Raw genomic sequence first — 14,514 nt, forward strand, 5'->3', positions numbered from 1 at the left:
ATTTCCAAACTTCTAAGCTCTGAAAACTTTTTTTAAAATAGGAAATTGTTTGTTGCAGAGTTAGAGCTTAAAACAGATCAAGGGTGATCTGAACTCGGATCCATACTTTTTGTAAAACTTGTCGATGGTTACGATGCTCTTGCCTGGGTTTGTGGTTGCATCACAAGCTCTGTGCCCCAATGCTTCCTGTGGAGCTGCTTACCTGCCTTCCCAAGGAAACACGTCAGCAGACCACCTTGGAGGTGGAGCACAGAAGCTGCTCAGACACTATCAGCAGGCTGCGAAGTCACTTTACAAGGTTGTTTTCCCCCCATGCTGGTAATATTCTTAAAAAAGGTTACAAACAGGTGACCAGATATGTTTTCTTTCAATAGTATAACACCAGGCATTCTGGTGTCAGGGTATCTGGCACGAGTTGCTGTGGCTGCAGCTTCCACACAGGGCGTGGTAGGCCTTGTATCCCTTGTACCAACCCCTCTTCTCTTGCCATTCATTTGGGAAACGTGTCTGCTCATGTAGGCTTTTTTTGGGTTGATATTTCTTGCTATTATGTGTGTGTAGACATATGTATATAAATATTTTAATATTTAGTTCAAACACACAACATGTATGTTATATGTATTATATTTCATATATTGTGAGTATATGTGTGTGCGTGTGTGGTGTGTATATGTGTATTATATATGTATTAAACTGAGAATATAAAGGTGCCTCAGTTTTTCTACATGTAACCTCTCGTTAATTTATAGTTGCAGTTGTATTCTGAAGCCAGTGTGGCACTTCTAAAATTGAACAACCCCAAAGATTTCCAGGAACTGAGTAAGCAGACTAAGAAGAACATGACCATCGATGGGAAGGAGCTGACCATCAGTCCTGCATATTTATTATGGGACCTGAGTGCCATCAGCCAGGTGGGAGATGCAGGGATCCTTTTAAAGTGTGTGTGTGGGGGGGGGCTGTCTAGATGGCCAATGAATTATAGGTCACTAGATTGCAGAGGATTTACACAGGGGAAGTTTCTCTAATTTTCCAGTCATTGCCCTTGGTTAACATCAGTTGAAGTGACCTAGAATCAGATCCAAGAACCCTTTCTAGTGTGATCTAGATTGTCTGTGTGCCTTTGTTGTTTTAAATATGGCAAGTCTTCTGCATTTTTCTAATGCTTAAAAAGCAGGATTTGGGATTGGGTCTGTCCAGGTCGGCCTAAGCCCCTGGCGGATGGGGCAGAGGGGACAGACAGGATGCTTCTTCACACCAGATGCTCTCTCAGTCGAAGCAGGATGAAGACGTGTCTCCCAGCCGGTTTGAGGATAACGAAGAGCTGCGGTACTCCCTGCGCTCCATCGCGCGGCATGCCCCGTGGGTCCGGAATATTTTCATTGTCACCAACGGGCAGATTCCATCCTGGCTCAACCTGGACAATCCCCGCGTGACCATAGTGACACACCAGGTGTGCCCTCCGCAGCCTCGCAGACCGTGGTCCCCTTCCTGTCTTGCTTTTCAGTTATTTATCCCTGTTTCATCCCCTTCACCTTCCTCACCTGCTCTTTGACCTTACGTACAGCCTGCTGTCCATCTCCTGCCCTATTTTCCAAAAAACAAAAAAGCTCTTGCCCACTCTCTCTTTTTTTTTTTCTTTTCTGTTAAAAGGATATCTTTCAAAATTTGAGCCACTTACCTACCTTTAGTTCCCCTGCAATCGAAAGTCACATTCATCGCATCGAGGGGCTGTCTCAGAAATTTATTTACCTGAATGATGATGTCATGTTTGGGAAGGACGTCTGGCCAGATGATTTTTACAGTCATTCCAAAGGTCAGAAGGTGAGTACCTAGCTTAGTCACCATTTAGAAATTATAGTGGTCAGTCAGGAAATCATCAGATTATCGTGCATCCGTGCATGTTTGAGTGCTCAGTTCAGGTCAGAGAAGTGAGTAGCAGGATTTGCTGTCTAGTAGTTTTGCTTCTTGTACTTTCAGATGCTCAGACCCACTCATTTCCCCGAGTCTACATTTCTACAGCAGCAATAGAAGCGAGATCACCTTGAAACCTCATATCATGGTTATAGTGTCAGCACGGTCCAAGATAGAAAGTTGATGCCATTTTCTGCTTAAAGACATGGATGATGGGAGGAGGGAGAAAAGGTCAAGGGAATGAATGAGATGGTTGGGGGCCCAGGGGGCCCAGATGAAAGTTCATTGAAGGCAGCCTGTCTCACTCTGGATTTTAGAGGCAGGCTGGAGGGTGGTTGTGAGACAGTTATGGAAACCAACTGTGTGGGACAGTCCTGGGCAATGATTTGGCCGCTGCTTCCTGTCTGCAGTGTGGGGGAGGTAGGGTGACCCCTGGTGATGTCAGGAGCGTTCAGTGGTAAGCTAGAGCCCTCCACCTTAGGTTTGTAAGTCGGAGAGCACCACGCCTGTCGTGTGCATTGCAGAGATGCTACTTCTGGGCTATCCCTGCCCCGACAGGGTGCTCGTGCCCAGCTCCTCTGTGTTGTGCTGTTGCATGCAGAGTTGAGCGGTGTCTTGACAGCGGAGACACACGGTCTGACTGCACAGTGATTGCTGTGCCAGCAGCTGTGCCCCGAGTGCTGAGAGAGGGAGTGCAGGAGGCTGCGATCAGGGAGAGGGAAGAATGCCCAACTGAGTGGAAGGGAGCTTTGCAGAGCAAGTAAGACTTAATTAAATGAAGAAGGACATCCCAAGCAGAATGTGCAGAGGCATGGCGGCTCTGAAAGGGTGTCACACGGGGTAAAGGGCAACCGTGCACCCCATCACTCATGTTGAGAGCAGTGGGGGCACCGTTCAGCAAGCTGTGTTGGTGGATCCATCGCAGGCCCTAAAGTGCGAGGCGAGGGTCTGAAGCTGTGCTCAGGCTTGAGACAAGGTCATGCGTAGATACACAAAGCTGGCGTCACTGACAGTTGTCACAGAGAAGCGGTAACTTGTATGGCCTACTTTGCACCCGCTCTGGCACACTTCTGTACCTCGTAAGTCCAAGGTGTTGCTGTTTTATGTAAAATAGATTATAAGACAGTGTGATAAGACTGTAGGAGGCTAATCCGTGAGCTGGGGGCGATCTGCTTTCCCTGAGTCACGGGAAAGAGTAAAGGTGCTTTGTGAGAATTGTCACCAGAGCAGGACTTAGAGAATCACAGGGGCGGGCCAGCCTATGCAGAACGTGCCCCTCAAAGGCAGACAGCCCACGGAAAGTGTTCCTCTGTTCTAGAGACTTGAATATTGTGTATTTTTAGAAGAATCCCAATGAGACTTTAGAGGGTCTTTTGTTTTCCTTCTGGTTTTGTTGTAGGTTTATTTGACATGGCCCGTGCCCAATTGTGCCGAGGGCTGCCCCGGATCCTGGATTAAAGATGGCTACTGTGACAAGGCTTGTAATAACTCAGCCTGTGACTGGGATGGTGGTGATTGCTCAGGTAAGGGTATCTGCAGGTGAGGTTTGCTCACTCTCGGGGACCCTTTCGTTCCTCATTGTCACTGACATGCACAGTGACCATGAAGTGTTGCTCCGGTATTGGACCCTCAGCACCCCAGAGATCCTTGCAGAGATGACCAGTGGCCAGTTCGCTCACCTGAGTCAGTGCAGGCATTTCCCACTGCTGGCCTGCACTTAAAATATAAAAATCAGAAATACCTTAGTGATGTGAGCCGAAGAGCATGATGTCCCTGTAACTCGTGCTGAGGGGTAGTTGGTGGCTTGTAGCCACCAGTGGTCAGCAAGTGCCGAGGAGGTGTGAAAGAATAAACACCCACTCAGCGCCTCTACTCCCTTTCTTGCATACTCAAATTTGAACAAGTTGAAATTAGCAAGTTTCACCCTTACTGCCTTCCCGTATATAAAGCATCATGCGTCGTATAAGTAGCCCCTGAGACAGGGAGCCGCACCCACGGCAGCATCCCTGCGTGCCTCGGGAGGACAGACTTGGGAGTTTCAGTTACTGGGGGCCACAAAGCTTCAAGCTGTGTTTCAGTCAGATCTGTCAGATGCCCTCTGGCAGCTGCAGAGAGAGCTCGGATGTGCAGAGTAGTCCTGAAGTTTTGATGATGAGGCTTGCCCCTGCCAGGACATGTTTTGGGCAGTTCTGAGTCTCAGTCTGGATTACTGTCTCCCTGTTGCCCTGCTGCTCCACACTCATCTGGCCACTAGTGTGAATTAGAGATCTGTGTAATCAGATGATGTTTCATGCAGCCTTATTTCATTGTAACCATCCTAGCCAATGTCCTTACTAGATCTGATTTTGTTAGCTACCATTTGGCTCAAAGTTGCAGTTCTGAAGAACCAATGGACAATGGTGTTAACATAATTGTACCTCTAGGGTCCACAGCTGTCAGGACCAAGACCTGGTCATCTGCCCAGCCCACTGTGAAATGATGCCTCCCCCCTAACCTTTCAGTTTGTTTTCTTCCTAAGCTATAGAAAGTCTAATGCCAGAGAATGGAGTGAACCTTTTTTCGGACTGATATTGTGACATTACTCTTGCAAATGCTACTAACAAGTGAAGAACATTTATAGCCTCTTTTTCAAGGTCACAGTGAGTTCTGTCTTCCTTGCCCGGCTGCAGGTAACAGTGGAGGGAGTCGCTACATCGCAGGAGGTGTTGGGACTGGGAGCATTGGAGTCGGGCAGCCCTGGCAATTCGGTGGAGGAATCAACAGTGTCTCTTACTGTAACCAAGGATGTGCAAACTCCTGGCTCGCTGATAAGTTCTGTGACCAAGCCTGCAATGTCTTGTCCTGTGGGTTTGATGCTGGTGACTGTGGGCAAGGTATATTTGTTGCTTTGGGAACATACTAAGAATAAGGGGGTAAAATTCCTTGATAAGTAGAGAGGGGGTTTAGGATGGTTGCTGTTACTTAATTATTCTCCGTGTATCCCTTTCCCAGCCTAGCATGCGAACTGGTTGTGAATTGGGAGGACACAGATTCTTAGATAAACTGTACCTTTTTCTGTTACTGTAAATTTAGTTGAAAATGTATGGTGAGGGCTTGAATTTGGAAACAATGAAAGAAGACTGATAAATCACTAGGATGGTTCTAATTGGTTTCATAGCTTATTTAATGTTCCTGGATAGCTTATTGAGGGAGATTATTTTGCAGAAATTTGCATTTTTTTTCAAATGGATGGAAATTGGAAGGCCACCATTAGAATTGCGCTGTGTCCTGGTAGTGAGTCAAGTTGGCCTCCAGGTTGATAGTTGTGATTGCCCCGGCTAGTAAAAGGAGCCCTGTCCAAAGGGGCTTTTGTGTTAAAATTTCTGGTGAAGGTTTTGATTATTTTGTTACTTAAAATCACTCTTAGAAAACTCAAACCCCAAGAATGAAAGGAAAATGGGATTGGGAGGAATGCCTAGATCTTAAAAGTCGTGTTTGTGTTTTTTCCTCTAGATCATTTTCATGAGTTATATAAAGTAACTCTTCTCCCAAACCAGACTCACTATGTTATTCCAAAGGGTGAATACCTACCTTATTTCAGCTTTGCAGAAATAGCCAAGAGAGGAGTCGAAGGTGCCTATAGCGATAATCCAATCATTCGACACGCTTCTATTGCCAATAAATGGAAAACCATTCACCTCATAATGCACAGCGGGATGAATGCCACCACAATACACTTTAACCTCACGCTTCAAAAGGCAAACAACGAAGAGTTCAAAATCCAAATAGTAGTGGAGGTGGACACAAGAGAGGAACTGAAACTGAATTCTACGACCCAACAGTCTCCCCCGAGTTTGGGGAGCCCCACAACACCTCTTCCAGAGGTAGAAGTCCTGTTTGAGGATATTCCTGAAGAAAAACGCTTCCCAAAGGTTAGGAGACACAATGTGAATACGACTGGAAGGTTCCAGGAGGAGGTGAAAATTCCCCTGGTAAACATTTCCCTCCTTCCAAAGGAGGTCCAGTTGAGTCTCAAAAACTTGGACCTGCAGCTCCAGGCTGGGGACATCACAGTAAAGGGGTACAATGTGTCCAAGTCAGCCTTGCTGAGGGCTTTCTTGATGACCTTACCAGAAGGTGAAGTGAAAATCTATCAAACTATGGTAACAGGTCAAAGAAATGGCAGTTTGGAGGCCCTGCTGGGAAACCAGGTTCACAAAAGCAGCTTGCCAAGCAGCCTAGGAACATCGGAAAGATCACAGAGGGCGACCTCCCTGGCAGCGGTTGGCCAGCACCGCAGTCAGAACCCACACCTGGGCGCTCAGACCCCAAAACTCAGAGGCACAAGTGTTCTAAGAGAGAAGCTCTCAACTCTCGTTGATCCCCTAGAAAACCACATACCGAGAGAAAATAAAGTCACAGGGGAAACACAAGAGAAAAGCAGCAGGGAGGAGAATGTTAGAAGTAACATAGGTGTTAATGAAGTGGTCCCTGGAAGAAAACTGCAACATTATGTGGATGGCTACCTGGGCTTTTTGCCGTGGGAGAAAAGAAAGTATTTCCAAGATCTTCTTGACGTAAGTTGCATCCAGCTTTATTTCTTCCCATGCTGGGGGAGGAGGGGCACCGGAGGGAATAAATAACCTTGTAAATTGTAATAACAGCTACTGTTCATTCAGCACTTCCCTGAGGCAGCCACTGAATGAAACTTTTCTTCCACCTTTTTTTTTTTAAAGATTTATTTATTTATGCATACAGAACTGGGGTACAGGCCAGAGGTGCAGGGGGCAGTGAGACGATTCACCAGAGACAGAGTGGGGAGCAGAACAGAGAGATCAACAAAGTACACTGCTGGGGGAGCAGCTGGCGGGTCGGGAGAGGTCTGCCACATCGTGTGGTCACCTCCAGAGCAGGTGGGGATCGAACTCATGAGAAAGTGGCTGTAGCTTCTTAGTGCTGTGCTTTAATCCGCTGCCCAGGGAGGGCCCCCACCCTTTCTTTTAAGTGATTCTTTTTACTGGGCCCAGTAACCTGTAACAATAACAAACACTTTATAAGGGGATTGACCATTGTTATCCTCATTTTACTGTTCAGGTAAGAATAAATAAGGGATTCAGCCTGAGGCATATCCTCAGTGGCAGAGCAAGGATGGTATTTTAAGATTTATTTATTATGCTACATAAATTGATCTGGGGCTGGGTTGCAGGCCAAGAGTGCTGGAGGGTGAGAGGATTCACCAGAGAGAGAGAGAGGGAAGCAGAACAGGCTGCTGAGGGGAGCAGTGGGGAGACCTGAGAGGTCTGCTATGCCAGGTAGTTACCTCCCGGGTCAGGGATCAAACTGGTGCCGCAGTGGCTGCAAATTGCTTCCTAGTGCTGAGACTTAACCACTTAACCCCTTGTGCCACCAGGGAGGCCCGGAGATCTTACCTTGGATTGTGACTTTTTAAAGAAATCACAAAATCATTGTGCCTTCAGAGCTGATATTTTTCTGGCTTTATTGAGGTGCAGAGAAGTTCATGAGCTTCCCCAACATCACACCAGCAAGTCAGGGTGAGCCAGGCCTCAGTAGGAGCACTCCTCCTCCTGTTCCCTGGCCTCCATATGCCGTGTGTGTGTCTCTAAGAGCTGTCACCTTGCTCACTGCCAGAGATGCAAAAGAAAAGGCCATGGCAGAAGCAAAGAAAAAGTTGGGAGGACAGATTTGTCAGGGAGTAATTGTCCCCATGAGATAAGTATCTCCATTGGGGTGTGAACAAGGAAGCTGACGGAAAAAATCTCTATCTCTGCCTAGAGGTATCTGTGATAAGCTTCCAGAGGAAGCTGACCTTTGAAGGGTGGGTCAGGAGTTGATAGACTAACAAGACCCAGTGGTCTAGGGCTGGGAGAGAAGGAGAGGGAGAGAATGTCTTCAGGACTTACCTCGAATCCGGCGGTGGTGAGCATTTACTATTTGTTGAATGAAGAACTGCAGAACTCTTGTGCTGGTTTATTTTTTCACTTTCTCTATTTTGCTTTGTTTTTGGTTTTTAATTAAAAGGACACTATAAGTTAGTGGAAAAATTGCAAGCAATGCAAAAAAAAAAAATCCCCCAAAGAGACAGCTAAAAGGGGAAATGGTTTCCCTCCTTCCTTCCGTGCTCTCTCTGGTTGCGCTAATTCTGTGCAGTTTGGTGGGTGTCCTTCCAGTATTTTTCAGTAGACATGCACTGTTTGGCTTTTGCTTTATGACAGTGAACTCCACTACTGATTTCCTACAATATCATGTGGTGAGCTGCCTGGTTACTGCCACTGTACTTTGCACTTCTGCAGATTATTTACAGTGTTTTGCAATTTCAAATAGTGCTCCAACAAGCGTTCTTGTACATACATCTTTCTCGAGGAAGTTGTTAATCTTAAGGGGAGTCTGCTGGGTTAAAGGGCCTGGAGCATAGGAAATTTGATTGAGTCCTTATAAAATGTTGGCACCTCTTCATACTTCCCCTGACAGTACACAAGAGGCCTTGCTCCCACAAGCTGACCAGCATGAGTTACTGCCATTTTGAACAGATTGTCTAGCAAAGACTCCATCATCTGTATAATGTGGTCATATTCTTTGCCCATTCAGTTTTGCCCCTTAGTGGTTTTGCTGGGACTCTTTACATTTTATAATTTTAATATTATTACATTGTGAAAGCAATTTTGAATTCTGGACCTTGAATTCAAAACTCAAGTGTTTCTTATTTCAGTGTCACCAGTGGAAACAGGTATTGAAGGTACCATCAAATTTTACTTATACATTTTCCAAAGGTTGCACTGAATTGACTCAGGACAGCTCACAGAAAACCCCACAAATAAACTTCCATCACCCAGATGTTATTGTCAAGCCAATGTTGGTGAGAGATCACTGACATTCATTTTTGTCCTGCTCTCAGGCTACTTAAGTGACCTCAGTGCTTCCATCACTTGCCCCTTAGGTGCAGCTAGTGACTAGCTACCAGCATATTACAGAAGAAGGCATCTTCACCTCTTGTTTACAAAGTACGTTTGTGCACTAAACAGAAAGCTGTGATGTGGGGAATTCTCTTTTCAGGAAGAAGAGTCACTGAAGACACAATTGGCATACTTTACTGAGAGCAAATATACTGGGAGGCAACTGAAAGACACGTTTGCAGATTCCCTCCGATATGTCAATAAGATTCTAAACAGCAAATTTGGATTCACATCGCGGAAAGTCCCTGCACACATGCCTCACATGATCGACCGAATAGTCATGCAGGAGCTGCAGGATATGTAAGTCCCACGTGCTCATGGCCAGAGCTGCTTCCATTTGTGTCCATGCTGTGCTGTAACCTGAGGGCTCCAGTACTGGGTAATTCATATGTGGAGCTTATCATATGTGGAGCTTATCATATGTGGAGCTTATCATTGAAGTAAGTGGAGAGGAAAAAGAAAATGACCCTCCCCCCTCCCATTATGAGGTACTGGATGTATTTTGAATATCCAGAGTTGATTATGTATTCTGTTTGAACAGGTTCCCCGAAGAATTTGATAAGACATCGTTTCACAAAGTGCGCCATTCCGAGGATATGCAGTTTGCCTTCTCTTATTTCTACTATCTCATGAGTGCAGTTCAGCCACTGAACATATCTCAAGTTTTCGATGAAGTTGATACAGACCAATCTGGTGTCTTATCTGACAGAGAAATCCGAACACTGGCAACCAGAATTCATGATCTGCCTTTAAGTTTACAGGTGCTCTATGTCCCCCCTTAACCATATGATACTTTGCCTTTTCCCTTACCACGTTTGTTTCCCTCTTATTCCCATTCACAGCTAATGCAAGTAAAAGTATTTCTTAATGTTTAATCAGGCTATTTACAACTAGTCCACTTTTAGTGCCAGGACTAAAACCTAACATCAAGTTTGAGTTTTATGGATTGTTTTTTTTACTTGTAGTAGGGGTTACTACAGTGTTATCTAGAAAAGAGCCAGACCTCGCCTGTTCTTTTAGACTGTCTTGTGACAAGTCCCTTTTTAGGGGCTTTGGGTTTGGCTGGCTGGAGATGTCAGCACCGTCCCATCTACCCCTAACATTCTCTGGCCCCAGGAGCAGGAAACTCCTCAGCGGTGAGTGCCAAGAGGACTCTAGCTGCCGGGCACACACTGTTGGTCCCTGGACCACCCTGCATCAGAGGGTGTCTCCCAGGCTGCTTTGCGAGGAGGAAGACCTATGTGGCCGTCTCACCCTGCTCTCTGGTAGGGTTTGTCTGGCTAAGAATCATGCAGTCAGGCTATTTGAAGACAGCATTTAAACAATTTTTGAAGACCATCACATAATTTTTATTGTAAAAACCACAATCATTATTTAATGCGCATAGGTTCAGACACCTTTTATTTTTCTTTGTTAGGATTTAACAGGTCTGGAACACATGTTAATAAATTGCTCAAAAATGCTTCCTGCTAATATCACTCAACTAAACAACATTCCACCAACTCAGGAAGCATACTATGATCCCAATCTGGTAAGTGGCTTGGGGACTTTTTTGTACAATGGAAAGTGTATTCTTATTAGGTGTTATTTATGGCATTTCTGTAGAACACTTCAAAAGCTGGAAGCAGACTCTATGTTTACATGTCCTTCCTGAAAAGTAGTAACACAGATAACCCAGAATCACATCTTTCACTGGAGTACCTTTTTTCTCCCCCATTAGATAGTAAGCTGACATTTGTTGCTTTATTTCTGTTCATTTAGGATAGCCAATGATAACACCAACACATTCTCATTGACCTGAGAGAACAATCCTGAGGTTTAACAAAACTAAGATGTTCATCAGACAGAGTACCATCTTCATCAAAGCAAAGTTGCTTTGCACTTTTAAATCTTACTATTAGTGGCAGTGGGTGATTCACATACAACTACATAGGGGTGTCAGTTGGCCAAAGCATTTGGGAGAATGTTGATTATAAGATAGATCCCAGTTTCAGCGATGTCAAAATGAAAAAAAAAAATAGCATCTGAACTTGATGAAACAAGAACCTAATACAGCTGTTGTCTACTAATCATATCCACTAATATGATACTTATGGTTAATTTTTACCTACCTGTGGAAAAGTGTTTAGCGAATACAATTAGGTTAGGGAAAATAGAAAGGAGAAAGTGTGCTGGGCTTCTGACTCATCCTCTGAACACAGACAGGCAGAAATGTGTTCTTTCCTAAGGAAAATGATGTACACTTAGAAAAGTTACCCATCTTGCCCTGTTACAGGCTTGATAGAAAGATTACTGAGGGATTTGTAGTTTTCCTTTGAAAGTAAAATAAGCAGAGTAAGATTTTAACATTTGCCAAATTTCTGGCCTGAGATTTACAGTCAGCGTGGCCTGACTAAGTAAGTAGAGCTACTTTCCTTATACTACTTTCTTGAGCCTGACGCAACTAAAATGTTTAATTTCTGTGTGTGTATAGAAGAACTGGGGTATAGGTCAAAGGTGCGGGGGTGAGAGGGTTCCCCAAAAAGAGTAGGGAGCAGAACAAGCAGATCTACTAAAATATACAGTTGAGGGGAGGAGTGGGTGAGACAAGAGAGGTCTGGGGTCTCCCTGGTGGAACAAGAGGTTAAAACACAGCACTATGAAGCTCTCTGCAGCACTGAGTTCAATCCCGGCCAGGGAGGTGACCCACATGGAGCACAGACCTCTCCTGTCTCCCCCACTGCTCCCCTCAGCAGTGTATTCCAGTTAACCTTCCTGTTTTGTTTCCCACTCTGTCTCTGGTGATTCCTCTCACCACCCCAGTTCTTATATGCATAAATAAGTCAATCTTTAAAAAGAAAAAAAGGTCTGATGCACCATATAGGCCTGCTCCCTGGACGGAGATCAAATTTAGGCTAACACTGTGATAACACTGAGGCTTAACCCCTAGACTACTGGGGAGGCCCCAGATAAACTGTTTAAAGCATGAGTACTAGTTATTCTGGCAGCATTAGTTAACATTACTTCACAGAGCTCCTACCCAAGGTGTGGGTTTCACTACTGCAGTTAATGTGTGGGATCAAATTAGTGATTACACAGACATTACTGCAGCCTGTGTATGGGATCAAATACAAGTTAAGTATTTTCTAAGTAAACTATAATATTATACAAGTTAGCGCAATTTGAGTATCATATAGCCCATTTCAGTACAGTCCAGGATAGATTTTTCTTTCTGAAAAAAATTATGTGACCTTTTTTTTTTAACAGATAGTGTGTAGTTTTGTGTATTTAAGATGAGACTTTATTTACTAAAGCAGGCAGTAACCTGTGGGCCTTCATGTGCCAGAGAGTTTTTAGAACACTGCATTAAAGTATTTATCTTGATACTCAACTTGGGCAACCTTTTAAGTTTGTGCCTGCGGTGAAGGCTGTGCTCACCTCACCCTAACTTTGTAATGTCTGTATTTCCTCACAGCCACCAGTCACTAAAAGCCTCGTAACCAACTGTAAACCAGTCACTGATAAAATCCACAAAGCATATAAGGATAAAAACAAATACAGGTAAGTAAAACATACTTCTCTTTGATTGGTTTAAGATAATTTTAAGAGTCTGGCTTATTTTCCTAATTCTACAATAGTTTACCTATGACTCATTCCTTCAAGTCTATGTAAGGGCACTTCCTTTGGTGATAGGAAGATTTAGTGAGGCTGTTGTGTGCTGTGTGCTCACGTTTTATATAAACTTTTCTCACTGAAATTTGTTTCAGTATGTACCTAAGTATTTAAACCCTTTAAATATGTCTTGATAATTAGGTTTGAAATCATGGGAGAAGAAGAAATTGCTTTTAAAATGATTCGAACCAACGTTTCTCATGTGGTTGGCCAGCTGGATGATATAAGAAAAAACCCCAGGTACTTGTTTTTACTGTTAGTAAACTTTATTTTTGAAGCACAGTTTTAGCAAAAAACTCAGTGAAATGGAACACAAAGTACAGAGAACTGCCCAGAACTTTAAAAATTACCTTTAACCATGACAATAAACATAAACAAAAGACAGTAGGACTAAATGGATCGAAGTGACGTCTTTCTGTTTGGTGAGATGGGAAAAGCAGCATCTGAAGTCAAGGTAGAGCAGTGTGTGGGGATGGCCCTGTAAGGCCAGTGTGGGCCTCCGAGAGGTGGGTGATGCGAGCTGTTCAGTCAAGTGGAAGGGGGCCAGAGAGCCTCGCTCACCCACCTTTCTAAAAGACACTTCTCAAGAAATTGTTTTGGTGATTAAATTTATCTTTGTGATTCAAAGTAAAATTCAGGCTGGTTTCTGAGGAAAAAGAAATGCCCTCACAATTGTTAACTGGGGCCCGGGAAGATTCAGTCATTCCTTTGGGGAGGAATAAGTGTTCAGGTTTCCATGATCCTTGATTGTATTAAAAACACAATCAATAGCTTCTGAAGGGCATTTGGAAGCAACTGGGGAAATAAGAATACATTCTATTATTACCCTACATTTTTTTTTGATCACCTCTTCTAAAATCAAGTCACTCTTCTTTATACCACAAGACAGTTAACACACACCCAAGAAATTTAGCACAGTCTAGATAATACCATCTAATACATGCATTCATTATATTTGATGGACATATCTTCTCAGTACCCTTTATTGAAAGCAGTCTCTGAGTTTAGAGGACAGAGTAATGAAATTTCACAGCCTGTCACACATCTGAAATAAGGAGATATTTATAATTTATCTTGTTACATAAATATACCCAGCCCTTCTCTATGACTTTCCCTATTCTGATTATTTTTTAAGGAAATCTCAGATGTTGTATCATTTTATCTGTAAATTTGTACATATATGTCTATTTTTTAAAAGATTTATTTATTCATACAAGGGTTGGGATACAGGCCAGATGTGCAGGGAGTGAGAGGATTCTCTAGAGACAAAGTGGGGAACAGAACCGGCAGATTGACTGAAATATACTGCTGAGGGGAGAGCGGGAGAGACAGGAGAGGTCTGGTGCACCCATGTGGGTCAGCTCCCTGGCCAGGGATCAAACTTGCTGCAGTGGCTGTGGATAGCTTCATTGTGCTGCGCTTTAACTAAGTATACTTAAAAAGTGGTGTTATCCCTGCCTTGTTTTAATGGACTTCCAGTTTAGTGACTTACCTTGAAGGGAGCTTGAATAAAGTAGGGAAGCATCTGCTTTTTTTCACCAAAACTAGCTTTTCACAGCTTTAAAACATTTTAAGAGGAAGTCACTAGACTCATAGATCTTGTATCTGTGAGAGGTCTTTGTCGGAGACCAGCTCCAACCTTTGGGGTGTCTCGAGGCAGCACAGGCAGGACCCTAAGATGGGAAGGCATCAGCGAGCGGATATTCCAAAAAGGGGGAGAGGGGAACGGACGCGAGGAAGACACGGGAGTCAGGATAGGGTGCAAGTCTTCCTGCTTTTCCTTCAGCAGGTCTTTATTTATACTGTGTGGCAAGTAGTTAATTGTAATAACGCACAGGGTAAGTTAATGAGATATCTCTATAAAACATTCTCAAGGACAAGGGAAAAAACATTCTTCTGTTTACAATTTATGGTATGCTAAATTATACGTTTTTGTGACACTTATCATATATACAGCTGTCTACTTATCATTAAAGGAAGAGGGGTCTGGAAAAGGGTGAGC

At 43.9% G+C, this 14,514-nt stretch overlaps 1 protein-coding gene across 1 annotated transcript in view; it reads left to right on the forward strand.

The window, feature by feature from the left end:
• Nucleotides 1–14,514, forward strand: part of GNPTAB (N-acetylglucosamine-1-phosphate transferase, alpha and beta subunits) — a 54,419-nt gene that overhangs the window by 35,366 nt on the left and 4,539 nt on the right. Inside the window, exons 8-18 of the mRNA XM_004675754.2 lie at nt 750–911; nt 1,271–1,450; nt 1,651–1,821; nt 3,311–3,434; nt 4,581–4,784; nt 5,404–6,467; nt 8,962–9,161; nt 9,403–9,622; nt 10,279–10,392; nt 12,316–12,401; nt 12,654–12,752. Of these exons, the coding sequence (XP_004675811.1) occupies nt 750–911; nt 1,271–1,450; nt 1,651–1,821; nt 3,311–3,434; nt 4,581–4,784; nt 5,404–6,467; nt 8,962–9,161; nt 9,403–9,622; nt 10,279–10,392; nt 12,316–12,401; nt 12,654–12,752 (2,624 nt within the window). The remainder of the gene's footprint in view (nt 1–749; nt 912–1,270; nt 1,451–1,650; nt 1,822–3,310; nt 3,435–4,580; nt 4,785–5,403; nt 6,468–8,961; nt 9,162–9,402; nt 9,623–10,278; nt 10,393–12,315; nt 12,402–12,653; nt 12,753–14,514) is intronic.

The sequence above is a fragment of the Condylura cristata genome, unplaced genomic scaffold, assembly GCF_000260355.1.
Source record: "Condylura cristata isolate star-nosed mole 26May11 unplaced genomic scaffold, ConCri1.0 scaffold00004, whole genome shotgun sequence".
In the NCBI taxonomy this organism is placed as follows: domain Eukaryota; kingdom Metazoa; phylum Chordata; class Mammalia; order Eulipotyphla; family Talpidae; genus Condylura; species Condylura cristata.